The sequence below is a fragment of the Pseudopodoces humilis genome, chromosome 3 (assembly GCF_049639895.1).
Source record: "Pseudopodoces humilis isolate 2021_Gansu_Grassland_sample_001 chromosome 3, ASM4963989v1, whole genome shotgun sequence".
In the NCBI taxonomy this organism is placed as follows: domain Eukaryota; kingdom Metazoa; phylum Chordata; class Aves; order Passeriformes; family Paridae; genus Pseudopodoces; species Pseudopodoces humilis.
The window spans coordinates 80,462,097-80,480,421 of NC_142202.1; the positions used below are offsets into that span (position 1 = coordinate 80,462,097).

The window sequence follows — 18,325 nt, forward strand, 5'->3', positions numbered from 1 at the left end:
ATAAGTATTAAAATTAATTGTTACAGGAAGGTCAAAACTTCCTTTTGAGAGGCCAAAAGAGGCCTAGTTATACACTGAACCTTATAATGCAGCCTGAACAGAGCAATCCAGCCAGCAAACCTGTGGGCCAATCTGGCTTGCAAATGCTTTTGGCCTGCCCACAGCTTCTCTGTATGTATTCCTTATGTACTCCTTATGTTCAAAGAGCCAAATAACTCCTCATCTGCTACTTAAAGCCAAGTGTTGCTACAGACAGAGGTTTCAGACAGACAGCAGGAAAGCATAGCTACTGAAGAAAAGAATCAAAGCAGATGGCTTTTGCCCTCTCATTCCATGCACTGAATCCTTATGGTAATAACAGGGCATAAAAATACCCCAATTGAGCACAAGCAATCCCTTCCCCTGTCCTCATTTCCTCCAACTCATGTGGCAGTGCCTCTACACCCTATGGCAGGCCCCAGGAGGCAAGCTGGATAGACCTTGTTCACTGCTGTAGGGATGCCAACTACACTGTGTGTCTGCCTACACAGAAATAGAAAAAGACAGTGTTGAATTGCTCTTCACATATAAGTTGTGAAAACTCAAGTTTCTGAAGTTGGAAATATCAAGAATATGTAAGCATGTGAACAATTCCAAGAATTCTAAGTGTTGGAGTGTAATTTCATCCTTTAATATGTTAAGGTGCTACCTCAGCAGCCCAGATGTTGCAGTTATGTATGTCAACCCATAACAAGAGTCATAGAATTGTTTAAGTTGGAAAAGATCTTCAGGATCATTAAGTCCAACACAGCACTGCAAAATCAACCATTAAACCATGTCCCAAACTGCCACATCTACATGACTTTTATATACCTCCAGGTATGGTGACTCCACTACTTGCTCAGGCAGCCTGTTCCAATGCTTGACAACCTTTTAGGTGAAGTAATTTTCCCTAATATCCAACCTAAGCCTCTCCTGGAACAACCTGAAGCCATCTTCTCTTGTTCTATTGCTTGCTACCTGGGAGAAGAGACTGGCATATAATACTAAGTCTGCTTAATGCCAATTCCCTTTCCATAACTACTATCAGGAACAACTAACAGTTAATTTGCCCTAATTAATGCTAAGAACCTCCTACCATATCATTCTGTTGCAATTAATAAGACAGCATCAAATTAAAAAGCAACCACCTTGAAAACAATAAAATCTACATACAAGTAGAGAGTGAAAAGTTACAGCAACCCCCCCAGATCAAGCTTATCACCTGATTAACATAAGTATCCTTACCTTTCATAATACTCTGATCCCTCCTCTAACCCAGGCAGAATCCCAGTTAACAGTCCTTGCAGTCCTGGTTTCAATGTTTTCCCCAAAGGGAGGTAATAAATCTCATACAGACTCAATAATGTTGGCTTCACAGACATAGCAGCATTGGCAAGGAGCGGAAATAGTCCAGAACTGTGAAAAATAAATTTGACCTTTTTTAAAGAAGCTTTTCATGCGACAATTTTATTTCTCTCTAAAGACTGCTACAGGCACATCCAGTGTAGTTATTATAAGCATCAGATTTTTATCTTAGAATAGTGCATAGGCATAGACCACCACACAATATAACTGCCTTTGGATGGCCAGGTCGGTATCCCAAAGATAATACTATGAGTTTGATTCCTATTGTGATAACAAGCACTGAAGACCCAGAGATGACTGTCTTTCACCAATAAAACAAATTCGATAAACCAGAAGCATCTCTGCATGACAAAGTGTTGATTTTGCCCACATTGAACCACATCACAATGAAAATTGTATTTGTAAAAACACACTTTCTTTTCATTTAATACAAAATAAAACAAGACTGGATAAGAACAATTCATAATTTAAGACATTTATACTGTTAAGTGGCATCAAAATATATATTTACTTCAGAAATTCAGTCTGAAAACAGATTCTAAAATTAACAATAAACCCTATTTACAATGCTGTTCAAAACACAGCCTGTAAAGGACTGAAAACACTGGAAGTATGTTCTGAATTTACTTGAATGTAAGTGTAAGTTCATCTCCTACTGAGAAGATACTAAAATAATATTTGCTATTGCTATTAAATATCATTAATTATTACAAACTGTACCAATAATCAAATGCATGTGAACACAACGTCAATTTTCAAAATCTTTCAGGACTCAGGTTAGAAGACCCTGACATATGAAGGAGAAAATCAAAGAACACTAAAAAAGGTAATTTTAAGGAAAGGGTCTTAAAATGTACACCTACAAATCTACTATTAAAAGAAATATCTATAGAGATAGAATACTGTCCATGATAGAGGAAAAACCCTACAAAACTTATTCCAAAATATAAAACTTTTGGTAAAAATTATTTTTGCCTTTATCTGTCTAGAAGAATATGTCTTTCACCATTGTCAATTGGCTTCTTTTTCTATAGAAAATGTCTTTTTATTCAATAAGCAGCCCACTAACCCACAGCCACTCTTCGTAAGGCTATTACTCACACTTCAAGATTTGATGTTCAGACACTGGCTTTCTGCTTTCATGACAAATACTGGAATCTTTGATAATGCCTTAATGTGAATGTCTGTCTTTGCCCTAGCAGCAGTAACAATAGCTTTTAGTTAGATTATACAAGGTAGCATTTTCCATTACCCTAGAACTAGCTGTTAATGAGATCTTGCAGCTACTGAATCACTGTACAAGCAAAAAACATGAGCTATGAGTTCACAGTGTCTTTTAAAACATGTGGAAACAGAGAATCAAAACACTCCCCCCCACCCCCAATGTAATTATACATAAACATCATGACAATGCAAGAAAGAAGAGCTGATGTTAAGGCATACAATTTCTTACCAAGCATTAGTGCACACCTTTTCTACCTAAACAGAATTCTATTTTATCCCCTTATTTCTCAAAGCAATGAAATTTTAATCTCTAGGGATGGGTCAAAATTAAGAACCTTATGTGACAGTGTGCACACACCCCTCGATTAATTATATAATTAACTTAATTTCTTGCCCATCTCACCCAGTCAAAAATGTACACCTCGTAATAGAGGTTTAGGAACCAGTATAAGCTGACTAAACTTAACTTTTCAAGGTTATCCTTCCTTTTCATTACCATCAGTTCCAGAGACTGAGAAAAAGTTTGTACTCGCCCCTTATGCTAACAAACAAAATCAGCTAAACAAAATCTTTCTGTTCTGTTAATTTGATGATAAAGTCTCTTGCAACAAACTATACTCAAATTCTTTTCCAACAATACTTAAAATTGGAAAATGTAACGTTAATATGAGGTGTTAACATTTCAATTACTATATATACTGTAAATACAGGAAGAAAACTTTATTTGAATGAAAAAATAATAAATTCTAGGTTTTCTTGCACTAAAATCAGTTCCTAACAAGAATTTATCTTCCATTATACAATATTCAGAAGAAAACTACCAGACAAGTACCAATAACGTGAGGGAAAGAAATTGGTTCTTGATTGATCCTTGCTATATAACAAAGTAATATCACGAATATAAAACGCAGGAAAACGGAAGGATCTGGACTACACATTTGGAACAGAATTGCTGAAAATATTGTACCTGTACAGGAACAGATCTTTGGCCAAGCGTTTGGGTCCAATGATTTTAAAAATTATTTCATATGTTTCAAGTGCCTTCCGATGAACCCCACCTGGCAGAGCTGGATGCAGACATTGTGCCAAGCGCTTGCCTATCGTCAGCTTTTTGGGTACTACTTGGTACTTGGCATTGTTCTGTAGCACCTGGTAAATCAGCACATAAAGAAAAACAGCACAAAATAAGTTAAACATCAAATGCACATTTTATAAAGGAGTTCCTGGACATGTTCAGTAAGTCACCACACAAACATAGGTTTCAAGAAAAAAACCCCAAGGCTATTAAAATCTACGATGGAGCTTTTTCTTTGCCATCCCTTTCACATGTGCACTCGTGAAAGGGTGAAATGGCCAAGGTATTTAAAACTTCACTTGTAATGGGGCTTCTTGCCTACAGCTTGTCCATTTGTCATTTACTCATCCATTTAAGGACAAAAATTGGTATTGCCATTTGATAAAATCCATTATCACCAGCTCAAAGAGGACTATTAAACTGTGGGTCATGAGTCTGGGATAGTTTTAAGAGAATGCCATTGAGTTAGATCACATACAAAATGTTACCACTGTCTGAAAATACATAATCACTTCAGGACTGGAAAACAGAGTTGCTTTTACATATTTGGGTTGTTTTTTCCTCCATATCATAGCCTTCACATTTTGCACAAACAAGCAGCAAGAACTGCTACAATGAAAAAAAAAGAAACAAGAGTTTATACAAAATAAGGATGCCACTTGCAACTATAGCATTTTCCTGGGTGGGGCAGCTTAGAAACGCATACAACTGACTAAAATAAGATTTTTATGGTATCAGGACCTGTATTCATTTGTAAACTGCTATTAAAGATTACAATGATACTGCCCATTAAACTTTACTGTTAAAATTAATCAGAACAAGAACATTCTCTGGTCCATGAATGATTTGAGCCTCATTTTAGAACTCATGCTTCCTAAAACTACTGCTGATATTTATACCACTTACTATTTTTTACATTATTTCTGTAACACTGAATGATATTAGAAGTAAATGTTACTAATAAGAGAGATCTTTTACTTTAGATGTTTACTAGAAATGCAAATAACTTCTCCCTTTATTTACAACTACAAAGGGTTAAACTCTAGGTCTTAGAAAGGTGTTTGGTTGATTTGTTTGCTCCTTGCACACACCCAACATTTGGCTCAGGCTGTTGAAATATTTGCTAGAGTATTAGAGGGATGGAAGCTCGCACTTCTGTACTGTTAAAACAGTACCTTTTGCAATTCCTGAATCTTTTTAAGAACATTTTCCAGGCATACCTTGTTTAGCTTCCCAAGTGCTGATATTAAATCTGCCCATTCACTGGAATATTCGAAGTTCTTCAGTGCTTTGTCAACAGCTGCTACATAGTTTCTGTACTTGGAATCAGTCAGTAGCTCCAGCTCCTCCGTGTTCATCCTCCCACGGTGTCCCCACTAGAGACCAGCTTGCAATTCATGTACAGACATTACCTATTCAAAATACAAAAGAAAAAAAGCCCTGAAACCATCGTTCCCAAAACATATTGTTGAAATAAGTATAAAAAGCACTATATTTTCCTCAAAGACATTAAAAAAAAAATCAGAAATCAGGTTACAACAAACCATAAACAAAAGCTAACATACTACAAACAAATATTAACAAGTATTTAACACACAGTCCATCATCAAGTCCTATTAAAAAACCCAAATAATAAAAAAATCACGGCATTACGAGCCAAACAAAAATCCCTAGAAAATTAATGCATTGCCTCGTCCAAAAAGCACTGCTTGTTCTAAACAATGCAACAAAGTGATTTTTCGTTTTCTTTTTTACTTCCTCTGGGTCCATCACCAGAAACCCCTACCTTTCAACAAGCCAGTATTTCTGCAAACAGAGGACAGCAATCTTTCTGAATCACTTCCAAGCAGAAGACAAAACTGAAGGATACATACAATACAATAGTTACACACTATTCAAGAGGACTGCTGTGCATCAACACTTCCTTTTACAAGACTTGCTATTCTAATCCAGTGATGCAACTCTACTTTGTTTTTATATTATTGTCATCCAGGCACAACAAAAGTACATGTTTACCAGTTTTGTACTCATAGGTTTTTGCAATTTGCTCAATATATTTTCATGGTCTGGTAGTCTACACCAAGTAATTAACATATTCTAGTTCCAGAAACACCACCCAGTACTTTCATACATCATAGACTACTTTTTTTTTTTTAATAACAGGGGTTCAATAACCTTTTAAAATAAATGGGTTTTGAAGGTTACATTCACCCCAAGCAAATACAACATCTGTCAAAAAGGAAGATTTGGTGCCCCTTTTAATGGGGGTATTATTGGGGGAAATCTTTTGGGATCTCTTTTGTACTTGGCTTCAGAAGAGATTTCACATTCAACAGATGCTGTTCTCTTCTGTCTCAATTAAAGGGAAATGGGAAGAAAATCATGTGCAGAAGTGCAGGCTGAAAAAAAATCAAACAAAACATGGAACAGGTATAAAGAAGTAGTATTCATCAGACTGTCTTCCAGGTATGATGAGCAAAGTTGCAAGAACAGAGAAAAACAAGAAAGTGGCAGACAAAATAAAAAGATCTGGATGGAAGGAGTGAATAAAAAGGTCAAAAATTACAAGGTTTCTATACTCTTGATTCTGATGGCAGAATAATAATGACAGACTGTCTCCAAGACAGAACAGAAATGTAAACCATTATTAAAAACACATATTCTGAGTGTCAAATTGATAGATTACACAATATCTCACTTGCATAAAGCACTTAGATACCACTTTTAATTAAAAAAATTCAAACTTTTCATGTGGTTTCATTTCATAATAACCATTTTTGGATTAAATCCCAAAAAAGATCAGGTTTGCTCTGGAAAGCTTGTAAAATGCCAACAGATTTCTCAAAGAGACAGTTGCACAACCGCCAAAGTCTGATCTCCAAAAGTGAAATACAGTATTAACACTGAAAAAAAAAGAACCAACATACAAAAGCAGCACAATTCCAATTTTTCCAGGCACATTTGATGGAGAAAGTACTTGACACAGTAAATAATTCTTTTTGAGTGCAGAATGCGTCAGAATCCTTTTTATTCAGCTAAAGCATAAATACAACCACTTATGGCTAAGTGCAAGATAGGGCTCTGCCTTCCTCAAGCTGAGGAAGTCCTTGAAGGACCTGAGAGCTGAGAGTGGTTTGATAAAGGATTATCAAACCTTAAACAAACTAGGTAGAGCACAGGGTTAAACAGCTTCCTTTCAGACTTATAAACTAATCAGAGCAATCCCTTAATTTTAAAAACAAAATACATTAATACCTTTGACTGAATAACTATGCTTTAAGACATGCCTACTGCACACTGGCTGTGCAAATTTCATCATTATGAAGTTTTGTATAGAGAAGAAAAAACACTCTTTTCTTACTACTCTACAGTTATGGTCTCATTTTTCTATCTTAAAAAAGTTGGGTGTTTTCAAAAAGAACTTATGCAAAGAATTTCTTGCATACTTTTCCCCACAATGAAATCTTAGTTTTTGACAAATCATGAGTAGCCATACTAAGTGAGGCACCCAGAGAGGATACTATGTAAATGTTATGTATTATTTTTATAAACTTTGGACTACTTCTATTCTACAATCATTAAAATTACAGGAATGCCCATTGTTATTAGTTCTCATACATAAAAATAAACTTGTTTACTATGGTTTTCTTTTTGTTTAGTCTGAAGATATTTCACAGTGTAGTTTTTAATCTTTTCATGTTTCTATAATATATTCTTATCAATACTTTCCTGCTCTCTTCATCTATATTAAAAATGCAGATTTAAAAACATTTGATTTTACAGTTGGTATTTCAATACAATGTCAAGTTTGGTAGTGTCTATTTCCTTATAAGTAACATACCCTTATTCTTCCATAGTTTACTACTTTGAAAAAATTAGATAAATAATAAAATTTGATAGATTAAAAAAAAATAAATTGAAAAATAGGATTTTCTGCTACACCACTTCACAGCCCATGGAACAAAGCATTTATCTTGTCATTAAACAACCACCATTTGGCATGAGGGCCAACTTTCCTTGGACTGATCTTTATTTGTTTCTCTTTTTAAACAAAAATATGAAGAGCACCATCCTTTGGGTTTTTTTTTTCCCTTTTTTGTATACCAGATGAGATGAGCCAAGCTTCTCAGATTGAAGGTTAAGCTGTTCTCATGAGTCTGGCATAGGCAATCACTGACCTGTTAGATGGCCATGGCTTTTTAAATGGATGTCAAAAAGTAAGCATGCTTTCTGCCCCAGCAGAAAGCTTATTATCAATGAGGAAGAAACTACCTAAGATGTATGATACACTTTCAAATAATTTCATAAAATTATATTTAAATCATAAGTGATTGCAGAAGTAGGTCCTGACACCTACTACCTTCTACTTTACCTTCTAGTGGCGATTAAAATGCAGATACCACACAATTCTGGGTATACCTGGATGCCTGTGAAGTCTTTGCATGTGACTGTGACAAAGAAAGCAGGTGTTTGGGGCTGTGGATCTTCTTTTGGTCAGGGTTGTGCATAGTGTGTTCCCAGAGCAGCCTTTGGTTCCCTTCACCAATGAGTTGGCATTGGTTTTCCTCCAACTCATCTTAAAACAATGCTGCTTCAGTTGTGTTTCCACAGCAGGTGCTCCTTCTTCATAACTTTTGTACCTAAGGGCCTTCTGTCTCACTTCAACACAAATTATTCACCTGTTTAAGAGGCTCTAAATGTTTTCCACTGAAGCCAAAGGAAAGTGAAGAAGAACAGGAGTTTCATCAAATCAATTCTATAAATGCAGCTTTTATCTAGATTCTGTTTTGATTTAATCACAAGATTGTAAGACTTGATTCATAAGCTCTCCCTTATCTATTTTACCCCAAAACTCATCTTCAGGTTTGATTTGCTACTATTCCACTCTTATATTTTTCAAGCATCACCTAATTGCTCTATTTGTGTGCTTCACACCAATCTGCAATACCGAAATACTGGTACAGGTCCAGTGGCTGATTGTGGAGCACAAATCTGCATACATCAAGTCACTTCAATAAATCTCAAGATTTGTTCAAAGTACTGTAAGAATCTGAGCTCACAAGCTTGCTCCTTTGGATTGCTCAGGGTTTCTGCTTTGTAATATAATATTCCAAGGCATTTTTAAAACTGTGTACCATGTCAAGGGTGGCTATGGGATGCACAGTAAAAGAACTAGTAGACAATTAAAAAGCAGATGACAAAAAATTCTAATTTCACTGTAGCGCTATTGCTTTTTAAGTCTTGTATAGTGCCCACATATTAAGCCAGCAACTGCAGAAAAACATTTGTATTTAAATAGACTCAATACAAACACAGATTTGAATACAAGGAAAACAGAAGCCTTGTCATTTGGTAAATTATTATGCTTTGTTTCCCCTCAGAAGCATTTAACGACATGAATAGCAAAATAAGTCCTTCAAATCCCAAACCAGACTCTTCAGACAAAATTCAAATATAAAATAATTCAAATATAAAAAACACATACATTTTTCTATAACCACAGATAAAGGTTTTCCAGTTACAGCTAATTACTCTCTTTCTAGATTGACTTTCTACAGAATCCTCCTATTCAGAATTTTTCAAACAGGAATCTCTAATGTCTCCTGAAGAAAAAGAACCATTTGAGCTTGTTATTTTGGCCAACTGCTATTCAGTAGAATAATGAAAGGAGACTCTCCCCCATACTACACAAACAAACAAAACAGAAGAACCCCACCTGATAGTATTATTAACTATAACTAGCCATTATGTCATTACTATCCTGCAACAGTCTACAACACTTAGTAAGATTTAATATTGTGATTAATAACTTCTCAGTACACTTTTCTGCCTAGTCATATTCACAAGTGGGCACAGCACATTATATTTTTCCATAGAAAAAACACCTCTGCCTTAAGTGTTCAAATTTCTTTCACAACAAAATTACATTAAATCTATAATAATCTATGCATTACCCATACTAGCAACTTCTAAACCAAAACAAGATGTTTTCCTGGAAGTGTGTCTCAAATCAAAAAAGAACTAAATGCAAGAAAACCTATGGCTTGTACTACAGAGGTTAGCTTAGCTACCCAACTGGATGTGCACCCTCCCTACTTATGAAGCTACAAAACAAGTTTATTTATTATTACATAAACTGTCAGTAAAAAGAAACTGAGTATATTTTTCCTTCTTTTGCATGTTCTTCACATAAAAAAGACTGGAATAAACCTAAGTCTATCACAGAGCACATTCTGATGCAAGTACATCAGGTATGTAAAATGTTCTTTCTGCTATTCCTGGTCTTCCAAAGGGTGGCTTACATCAGAAGTTCATAAAGAGGAACAAGGAACAAATTTAAAAATTCATAAAGAACATACAACAAGCCTTCTAAGGATACGACTGCTCTAGTTACTATACAAATTTGTAATTATAAACACTAAATGAATACGCTTTAGAGCGTAATTTTTCTGAAATAAAAAAAAAATAAAATAAAATCTTTATCTATCTGTTTCTTAGAGGGGAGACGAAAGTGACCAAAGACTTCTCACTCTCATTGACAAACACATCTCTTTAAATTGCTTCTTAAAAACTGAGTTTAGGGTGACATTTTAACCCTTCTACTCAATTATATTTTATTATACCTTCTCAATATTTAACAAGTGAACTACAAAACAGTTTTATATACTGGACTGAAATTTTGATTTTGACTCTAGACCCACCAACAAAACGCTACTGATACCTTTTCTTTCAGCCCTTAAACACTATTGCCTGCATACTGCTGAGGACTATTTCAGTTTTTCTGGCAAAGTATAAGAGACATCATCTTTTCTAGAGCTAAGTACTTTTGCACTTCATGAATGCCAGAATCTTACACTTGAGTCTCTACTTTTAAAGTATCATTCTTCATGAGATCAAATCACATATTCAGATTTCACAGATCTGAACTTATGTCACTCAGTAAACGAAAGATGATGACTTGCACCTTTCTTACAACTCAGGTCAACCATTAACTAAAATATTTTATTCTTACTAAAATAACATTTCCACATTTTTCCTTTCTTTCAACAAACAATTCCCAAATTCTCTATGTAATAAATTATAGCTTCATCAGTGATCGTTTTACATCCAAAAATCAACAAAGTTCCAGATAGCCTTGCTTCTTATTCTAAATTATGCAAAACATCTAACACATCTTGCTAAAAAACAGATGGTAATTTAAGTCAGAATAACACAACATAGGGAAAAATGGGAAAATGCTTCCTTGAAATTGTGGTTATTCTTCAACACTTACTTTCAAGTACTTTTTTTGTCCCCTACTTCCCTTTGTTGACCACTGTATTTGAGCATCCAGTATTTCAATCTAAATCCAGAACTAGTCACTATTTCCCTCATATTCAATTACACACTTGAATAAAAAAAAAAAACAAAAAACAACCACACCTAGAATTTATCATTCACTCATTTGACATGTCCTCAGTGTTACCTCCTTAAATTTTATTTCTTCTCAGCTCACTGAGTTACCATCTTTAAGCACAACTTAAATCTTAAATTTTGGCAGCAATGCATCCATCAAAGAAACGTAAACAATTTGGTCAAAGGCATTTTCAAAATAATCTTCATTTCATTCTCCCATCTGACATCTGAACAATAGCAAATACTTAAGAAGTTTGTTTAGATCATAGAATGTTTTGAATTAGAAGGGACCTTAAAGTGCATCTAGCTCCAGCTCCTCTACCATGGGCAGGGGCACCTTCAACTAGGACATGAAATACAATCTCCTGGAGTCACCAGACACTTTCACAATGCTGAGCCAAAGAAAAACATAAAATCCTTATTCTGAAGTTATGTGTAATATTGTATATAGTGTATCAACTACCGCTCCCTGGACCAAAAGAAACTGTTGCCATGCTCAAAAAAAACCCAAAAAACCCAAAAAACCCAAAAAAACAAAGAACAGGTAGGCTTGCTCCCTGAGCCGGTAGGGCCTTTTTCAGCTATCCACAATCAAACCTGCAACATCATACAGTGTCAGTTCCCAGCTCTGGAAAGAGCTCATGAGACTGAATATTAGCAATAAGGCTGTTTGCATTACTCTAAACAGGATATGGAAGGTACTTGCTTGACACAGCCACATCCATGGTAACCACAAGTTCAGTGGGTTGGAAAAAGCACTATCACAGGAGAACGAGTGTGCACCGCCCCGTGGCTCCTGCACCACCTGTGAGCACCGTGAGCTTTGTGCTTTCCCAGTCCCACAGAACTGCCCAGCTCTCACACACACCCACTGGGCCCTGGGACCACTGCCCTCCCTCTTGAGTAGTGCTTTATAAGTACACTACATCAAATAGTTACCTTCTCTCCAACTGCCTGAGCACAGGAACAGAACAGGCTTCCTCAAATAAACTGCAATTTATTTTCACTTTTGTGTGTTTCAGCCTTGTGCCTTCAAATGGTCCCTATATCCACTCTGAAATAATTTCTTTTTAAATAGCTAGCTTTTCTTTTCCAAGCATTTATTGAGCGGAGACTTACCTTGAGGTATTCTTTTTCTTTCTTGCATATTTTTTTACTTGTCAAATCAGTAATTCAAATTAACATGTAATACATTTAAAATAAATAGATAAACAACAGCAAAAAAGCCATAGTAAACATAACAATGAAATCAGCTCAAACCAGAATCACTTGATTTACAGTTATATTTGTACTACATTTTGTTTTAAAGGAGAGTTTGCCAACTTCAGGATACTTTTCAGCTTAGTACAGATAAAAAAATAAAAATACTTAGATGAGGTTCACTGTCTTACATTACACTTGCAGTACTCTGTACTGAGAAAGAAGCTCTGCTTCCAGGGTCATGCTGTGCCTCCACATTGAGACATCTCTTTAAATATTCTGATACACAGTTCAACACAGAATCTACCAAATTAACAGCAAAAAAGTGGTAACCAAGTAATTTATTCATTTGTTCTTTGCTCACAATAACCTTTCATTCATCCATACCCATTGTTCTAATATGTAGCTTCAGGTGGGTTTAACGTTCTGTCTCCAAATGATCCTGATAGGTCTTTTCAAAAAGGTATGTCAGAAGCTCTCACATCCTTATCCTTACCTTACTTGGATAATGTAATACAATGCATCTGGGCAAGACTTCGTCCATCTTCCTTTTTATTTATGCCCTTAGGTCTAAGGTATTAATAATGCATTAATTTCAAATTTCAACTAATTTCTATAACTTTATTCTGCTTTTAATTCTAAAATAGTGTCATCTGCCACACATATATCTCTGCATTATCTAGACGGTGGTTATATTTTACAATGCATCTGGTTTCCCAGTTCCAGAGGTGGATTTCAAAGGAATTTGTAAAGTAGAATCCTTTTCTGACAATTCTGAAAACGATGCCTGGACCAAAACTTGTTCACTCTCCTTATCCTCAGAAGTAAGCCAGAAAAGACCTAAATAAAAGGTTAAATTCTCTACAATTTCTGCAGATGAAAGACCAAGTTAGGCAAAGCACCGTTCATTCACTTCTAACTATTTTTTAATGCTTATACTGAACTACAAGTTTCTGATAAAAATAGCAATGTGTTGACTACTAAAACTATTTACTGATTCTCCTTGATACTTTCTTTTCATTTCTTGTTTCAGTTTTTGGGAGAAAATGGTTGATGCTGCAGTGTTTCTTCTCCCTGTCCTCTCAGAGGGAAATATATCACTTACTGTGCCTATTTATCATTCAGCTTCTTTTCAGTTACAAGTCAGAGCAACATGGTTATTAATCTCAAAGACAATTTATGTGCATACAGAAAAATTACTTCCATTTTTCTATTTCATGCTTTAGCAGGTATCATTTAGCGTAGCCTCTTTTCCAGCTCCTATTTTTCTCAATCATTTTCAAAACAGGGTTTTTAACAACATACTTCATATCGCTTCTTGGTTCTCTTCTACACATTGCAGATTTAACATAATACAGTTCCATCAAAGACAAAAAGAAAAAAAGAAAAGGAAAACAAGAGAAAAAAATATCAATAAGCATTTTCAGCCAGCTAACCCAGAGCAAGCAGTCATTCCTGGCTAAGCAAGAAGACACTAAAGGTAGACAGCAGGAACAGTGGCCAAGAGAACTAAACAAGCGATGAACATATGGAAGTGTCCTCCCTGTATTCAAACAGAAAACATTGACAGATTAGAGGCCGAGCCCACTTACACCAGCAGGGTACAGTTAATTTTCTTCACAGTGGCTGGTAAGGGGCTGTTTTGGATTTGTGCTAAACATGGTTAATAATACAGAGATATTTTTGTTATTGCTAGACAGGGCTACACAAAGCCAAGGCCTTTTCTACTTTTTGTATTGCCATGCTGGCAAGTAGGCTGGAGGTGCACGGGAGATTTGGAGGAGACAAAGCTGGGACAGGTGATCCAAACTGGCCAAAGAGATATTCCAGACAATATGACATCATGTTTAGCATACAAAGAAGGAGGAAGGGGAGGACATTTGTAATGATGGTGCTTGTTTTCTTCCCAAGCCACTGCTAGGTATGATAGGGCCCTGCTCCTGGAGATGGCTGAACACCCACCCACCTGCCATAGGAAGGGGTGAATTCATTCCCTGTTTTGCTTTGCTTGTGTGTCTGCTGCTTTCCCTATTAAACTGTCCTTGTCTCAACCCATGAGTTTTCTTCCTATTATCCTTCTCATTCTCTCCCTTGTCCCACAGGTGGGGGAATGGGGCTTGGCTGCTGCCTGGGGTTGAACCACAGCACCACCTTACCCACACACAGCTTGGTGTGCCTGTGATGAGCATTTCTTATCAGCATAGCATGCTGATAACTTTATAGAGGAAAAGCACTTCCTACGTTGTGAACAGAACCATCCACTTACAAGCACAGCCACTCCAGTAATGGAAGATATAAGACACCCTTTTTTTCCAAAACACTGTTTAAATATCTACTGTCACAGGTAATACCAACAAGTTGGGAAAGCAAGACATTCAGTGAGCTAGAAATGCAGCCTCTCCCCATATCATTTACAGGCTGCTTAGTTTCCCAAAGTGCCAATTCTCATGTTAATGAAAACAAAACCACAAATTATACTGTAAATATTCTTCCTGTTTACAAACTGACATCCCCTTTTGTAGCATTCATACATGCTATACTGAAAATTATTGTACATTATGGATAATCACAATATTTAGGCATCACACTATTAGCAAAAGTTCTACTGTATCTCACCCTGTTTTTGAAAAGGTACCAAAATTTTTAAAAAATTAGACCATAAAAAAAGCACAAAGAGAGGAAATTTGATAGCGAGGCCTGCTTAAGTTTTTAATGCAAGCCAAGCCTTGGCAGCAAAATTAAAAGACTAGGATCTTCAACCTTACAATGTGGCCCCTTATTACCCGCAAGCATCTAGCCTGTTACTCTTTAGATACAGGCTTCCCAACTCTACACACTCCTACAGCCAAACTCAGGTATCAGTAACACTCTGCAGTTAACCTGACAGCCATAACACTTTCACTATTACTGCATACTGAAAGACGATCCAGGAGGGAAAGGGTTCTTGCAATCAGCACAAAAACAACGGTTGAGTCACCTAGAATAAGCTCTTTAAAATCTGCACCTCATATGTAACATATTTCAAGTCACTTAAAGAGATAAATTGTTCAGGCTTCTCCGGTTATTCTCACAGTATGAAAATATTTCTGAAAAACATTTAACACCAGACGCTGCCATGTATTTATGCTTTTCAAACTGGTACCACAAGATATAAGGCCATCTCTGCATCAACAGATGAATTTTAACCCTGCACCACACAACCCAGTGACAGCCGTATGTCCCATGTATCCTTCCAAATACCACACGCAGCAACTCCAGCAACCGCGAATCTCACCTAAAAGAGGCCCACAGCCCCCTGGACACTCAAGGTCAAAGCAGGACGACCCTGGCAGCCCGACGCCAAGCTCGCTCTCAGATAGGCGGGAAGAGCTCCCTAGGGAATCTCCACCACGAAGGCGAAGCCAGGCCCCGCCGGCCGGTGCCGGGGTGCCGGCGCGAGGAGAGGCTCCGCACCCCAAAACTCACCCGGGTGCGCTCCTCGCTGAGGGGGGACAGAACCCGGAGCGGCGGGGTGGACAGGTGCCACAGGTTAATTGATGCAGCGTAATTAACAGGCTATAACAGCTCTCCCCGGGCTCCTCAGCACCTGCCCCTTGCACACAGCCCAGTACGGTCTGGCCGTCGTCCGCCAAGACGGTGCCGGAGGGGAGGGCAGAGCAAAGAAGAGCAGGGCAGACCAGACCAGAGAGAGGGCCGGCTCGGCTCGGCTCGACTCCAGGGGCGGACCCTCTCCAACACCGGCGCGGAGACGGGGGTGGAGGGAGGGGAGCGGGAGCAGAAGCCGCCGCCGGGTCGCGCTGCGTGCCCGCACCGGGGTCCCGGGGAAGGAGCGGAGGGAGCGGCGTTACCTGAGCGACCCGAGCCGGAAGAGCCCGACCGCCACCGGCACCCCCGCGCCGCCCTGACAGCTCCCGGCATGCCCCGCGCCGCGCCCGCCCCGCCCCGCCGCGCTCAGCCGCGCTGCGCCCCCTGGCGGGACGCGGGCGAGCAACGGGCTCGGTGCGAGTGCGTGTGTTTGTTTGTCCGGCCTGATATTTACTGAGTTTTACAGCGCAGGAAAAAATGGAAGATTGATGATTCTTTAGAAAATTATACTGCAAAAGGTCTTCCAGTGAGGCTGTGGGTGCCCCACTCCTGGAAGTGTTCGAGGCCAGATTTCATGGGGCTCTGAGCAATCGGGTCTAGTAGAAGGTGTCCCCGCTCATGGCAGCGGGGCTTGGAAGGAGATGATCTATAAGATCACAGAATCAATTAGGTTGATGAGAGCTCTGAAATCATCAAGTCCAGCCTATGATCAAACACTACCATGTTAACCACACCATGGAACTAAGTGCCATGTCCAGTCTTTAAACACCTCCAGGAACTGACTCTACCACCTCCACGGGCAGACCATTCCAATGTCTAACCAGCCTTTCTGTGAAGAATTGCCTCCGAATGTCCAACCTATACCTCCCCTGGCACAGCTTATGACTATACCCTCTTGTCCTGTTGCTGGTTGCCTGGCAGAAGAGGCCAACCCCCACCTGGTCCCTTTCAACCCAAACTGTTCTGTGATGCTATAATGTGATATTTTCTTTGTTAGCAGTACCTGTATTGGGAATTTTCTAAAATTTCTTGTGATTAGTATGCTTGAATCCTTACTACACACAAAAACATATGGTGCCCACATGGATGGTATTGGAAGGAATTTTTTACTGCATTGCAAGAATGATTTTTCCACTGACCAGTTACACAGTATAAAGGGTACAGCTCTTAGCCTGTAATCTGTTTTAAAGTCATCATTACAGTTCTCAAATTTAAGCAGACTTCATAATAGCAAGCAGAGCTTATGGTTATAAATTACTTGGGTAACTGCAAAAAAAAAAAAAAGGTGTGTTCAGCTTACATGATTAATATTTTAGGCTTTGTCTGAGGACAGGTATTTCTAAAATATTGCCAGGGGAAAATCTCATAATATTTATAATTCTTCTACTCAGTGACTTATGTTGCCAGCCAATATTTAATGAAGTCTAATTTTGTTCTCCAGACTTAGGATAATAATAAAGAGTAAATGCAATTCCTTTTCTCATTAAACTATACCAGGAGTGGTACATGAAAAATAGTTACTTTCTGGAAAGCTGACATTTTCCACTGGTTTTCCGAGGCATCAAATATGACTCTAAGTGTCATGTATTTTTAATTAAAATGGTGTACTTACATTTATTTTTTTTCTTTGAAGAGACTTATAAATGTCTTTGAGATGTAATTTTTAACTTGGCTGGTCATACTTTTGGAGCTATTTAACAGTGGTGAACTTCACAAAGGGGAAGTGACTGTCAATGTCAATAACTGACCATGTGCTTTCACATGCTACTGCATTGCAGAGTGGTTGGATTGCTAAGCTTCCCTTGTGCTGAATTTAGTAGTGGCAGTTACAGCTCAGAGCTCCAAAACACTTCTTTCAAATTTTCTCATCGACTTTATTTGCAGTAGCAATCAAAAAAACATTGTACGTCGTTGGAGAGAATATTGAGAACAAGACAGAGGTAGTTGGCTGCTGTGTAAAAGGCTGGTGCAGCCTCAGATTGATTACGGCATCAATTCTTGTCTTCACAGCTCAAGAGGGATGTAAATAAGTTGGGAAAGGCACTGTGGAGAGATGTCACTGCTATATTACAGCAAGAACAATAATGACTGTGACTGTTCAATGCAGAGAAAGAAGGCAGGGGAGAGGATTGATCAAATTCTACAAAATCATCAAAGGCAACACAGCTGTTGTTAACCAAACCCCACAGTATGAGAATAAGTAGGCACAGAAAATTATTTTCTTCAAAGCAGAAAACTTCTAGAACATATTGGCACCAGGGGCTGGGGACTTGGACACTATCTGTAGGTTGAAGGATAAATTCTTCATATTGATGACAAACACATCCAGAAGTGAACACTGAAGAAACTGGGTAGGGATGTACCCACAGGGGAAGCACCTGGAAGCAACTACACTCAGAGCTCTTCCTTATTAGTACCTTGTTTTGCTGATGTTGCAGTCAAAATACTGGGCTGGGTGCA

General features: G+C 37.9%; 1 protein-coding gene across 10 annotated transcripts in view; it reads right to left on the reverse strand.

Moving 5' to 3' along the window:
* DOP1A (DOP1 leucine zipper like protein A) overlaps positions 1-16,241 on the reverse strand; it is a 59,810-nt gene extending 43,569 nt beyond the window's left edge. For 6 of the 10 annotated variants that reach the window (XM_088053867.1, XM_088053865.1, XM_088053868.1 and 3 more), the window contains exons 1-4: positions 15,746-16,180; positions 4,906-5,097; positions 3,578-3,759; positions 1,267-1,437 (exon numbers count right to left, since the gene is read on the reverse strand). In XM_088053867.1, the coding sequence (XP_087909993.1) occupies positions 1,267-1,437; positions 3,578-3,759; positions 4,906-5,043 (491 nt within the window). In that variant the 5' untranslated portion in view covers positions 5,044-5,097; positions 15,746-16,180. Of the gene's footprint in view, positions 1-1,266; positions 1,438-3,577; positions 3,760-4,905; positions 5,098-5,471; positions 5,528-8,104; positions 8,137-15,554; positions 15,648-15,745 lie in introns of those variants that run through there. The other 4 variants (XM_014263489.2, XM_088053864.1, XM_014263490.2 and 1 more) reach the window with 4 other exon arrangements.
* Positions 16,242-18,325: the final 2,084 nt, after the last annotated feature.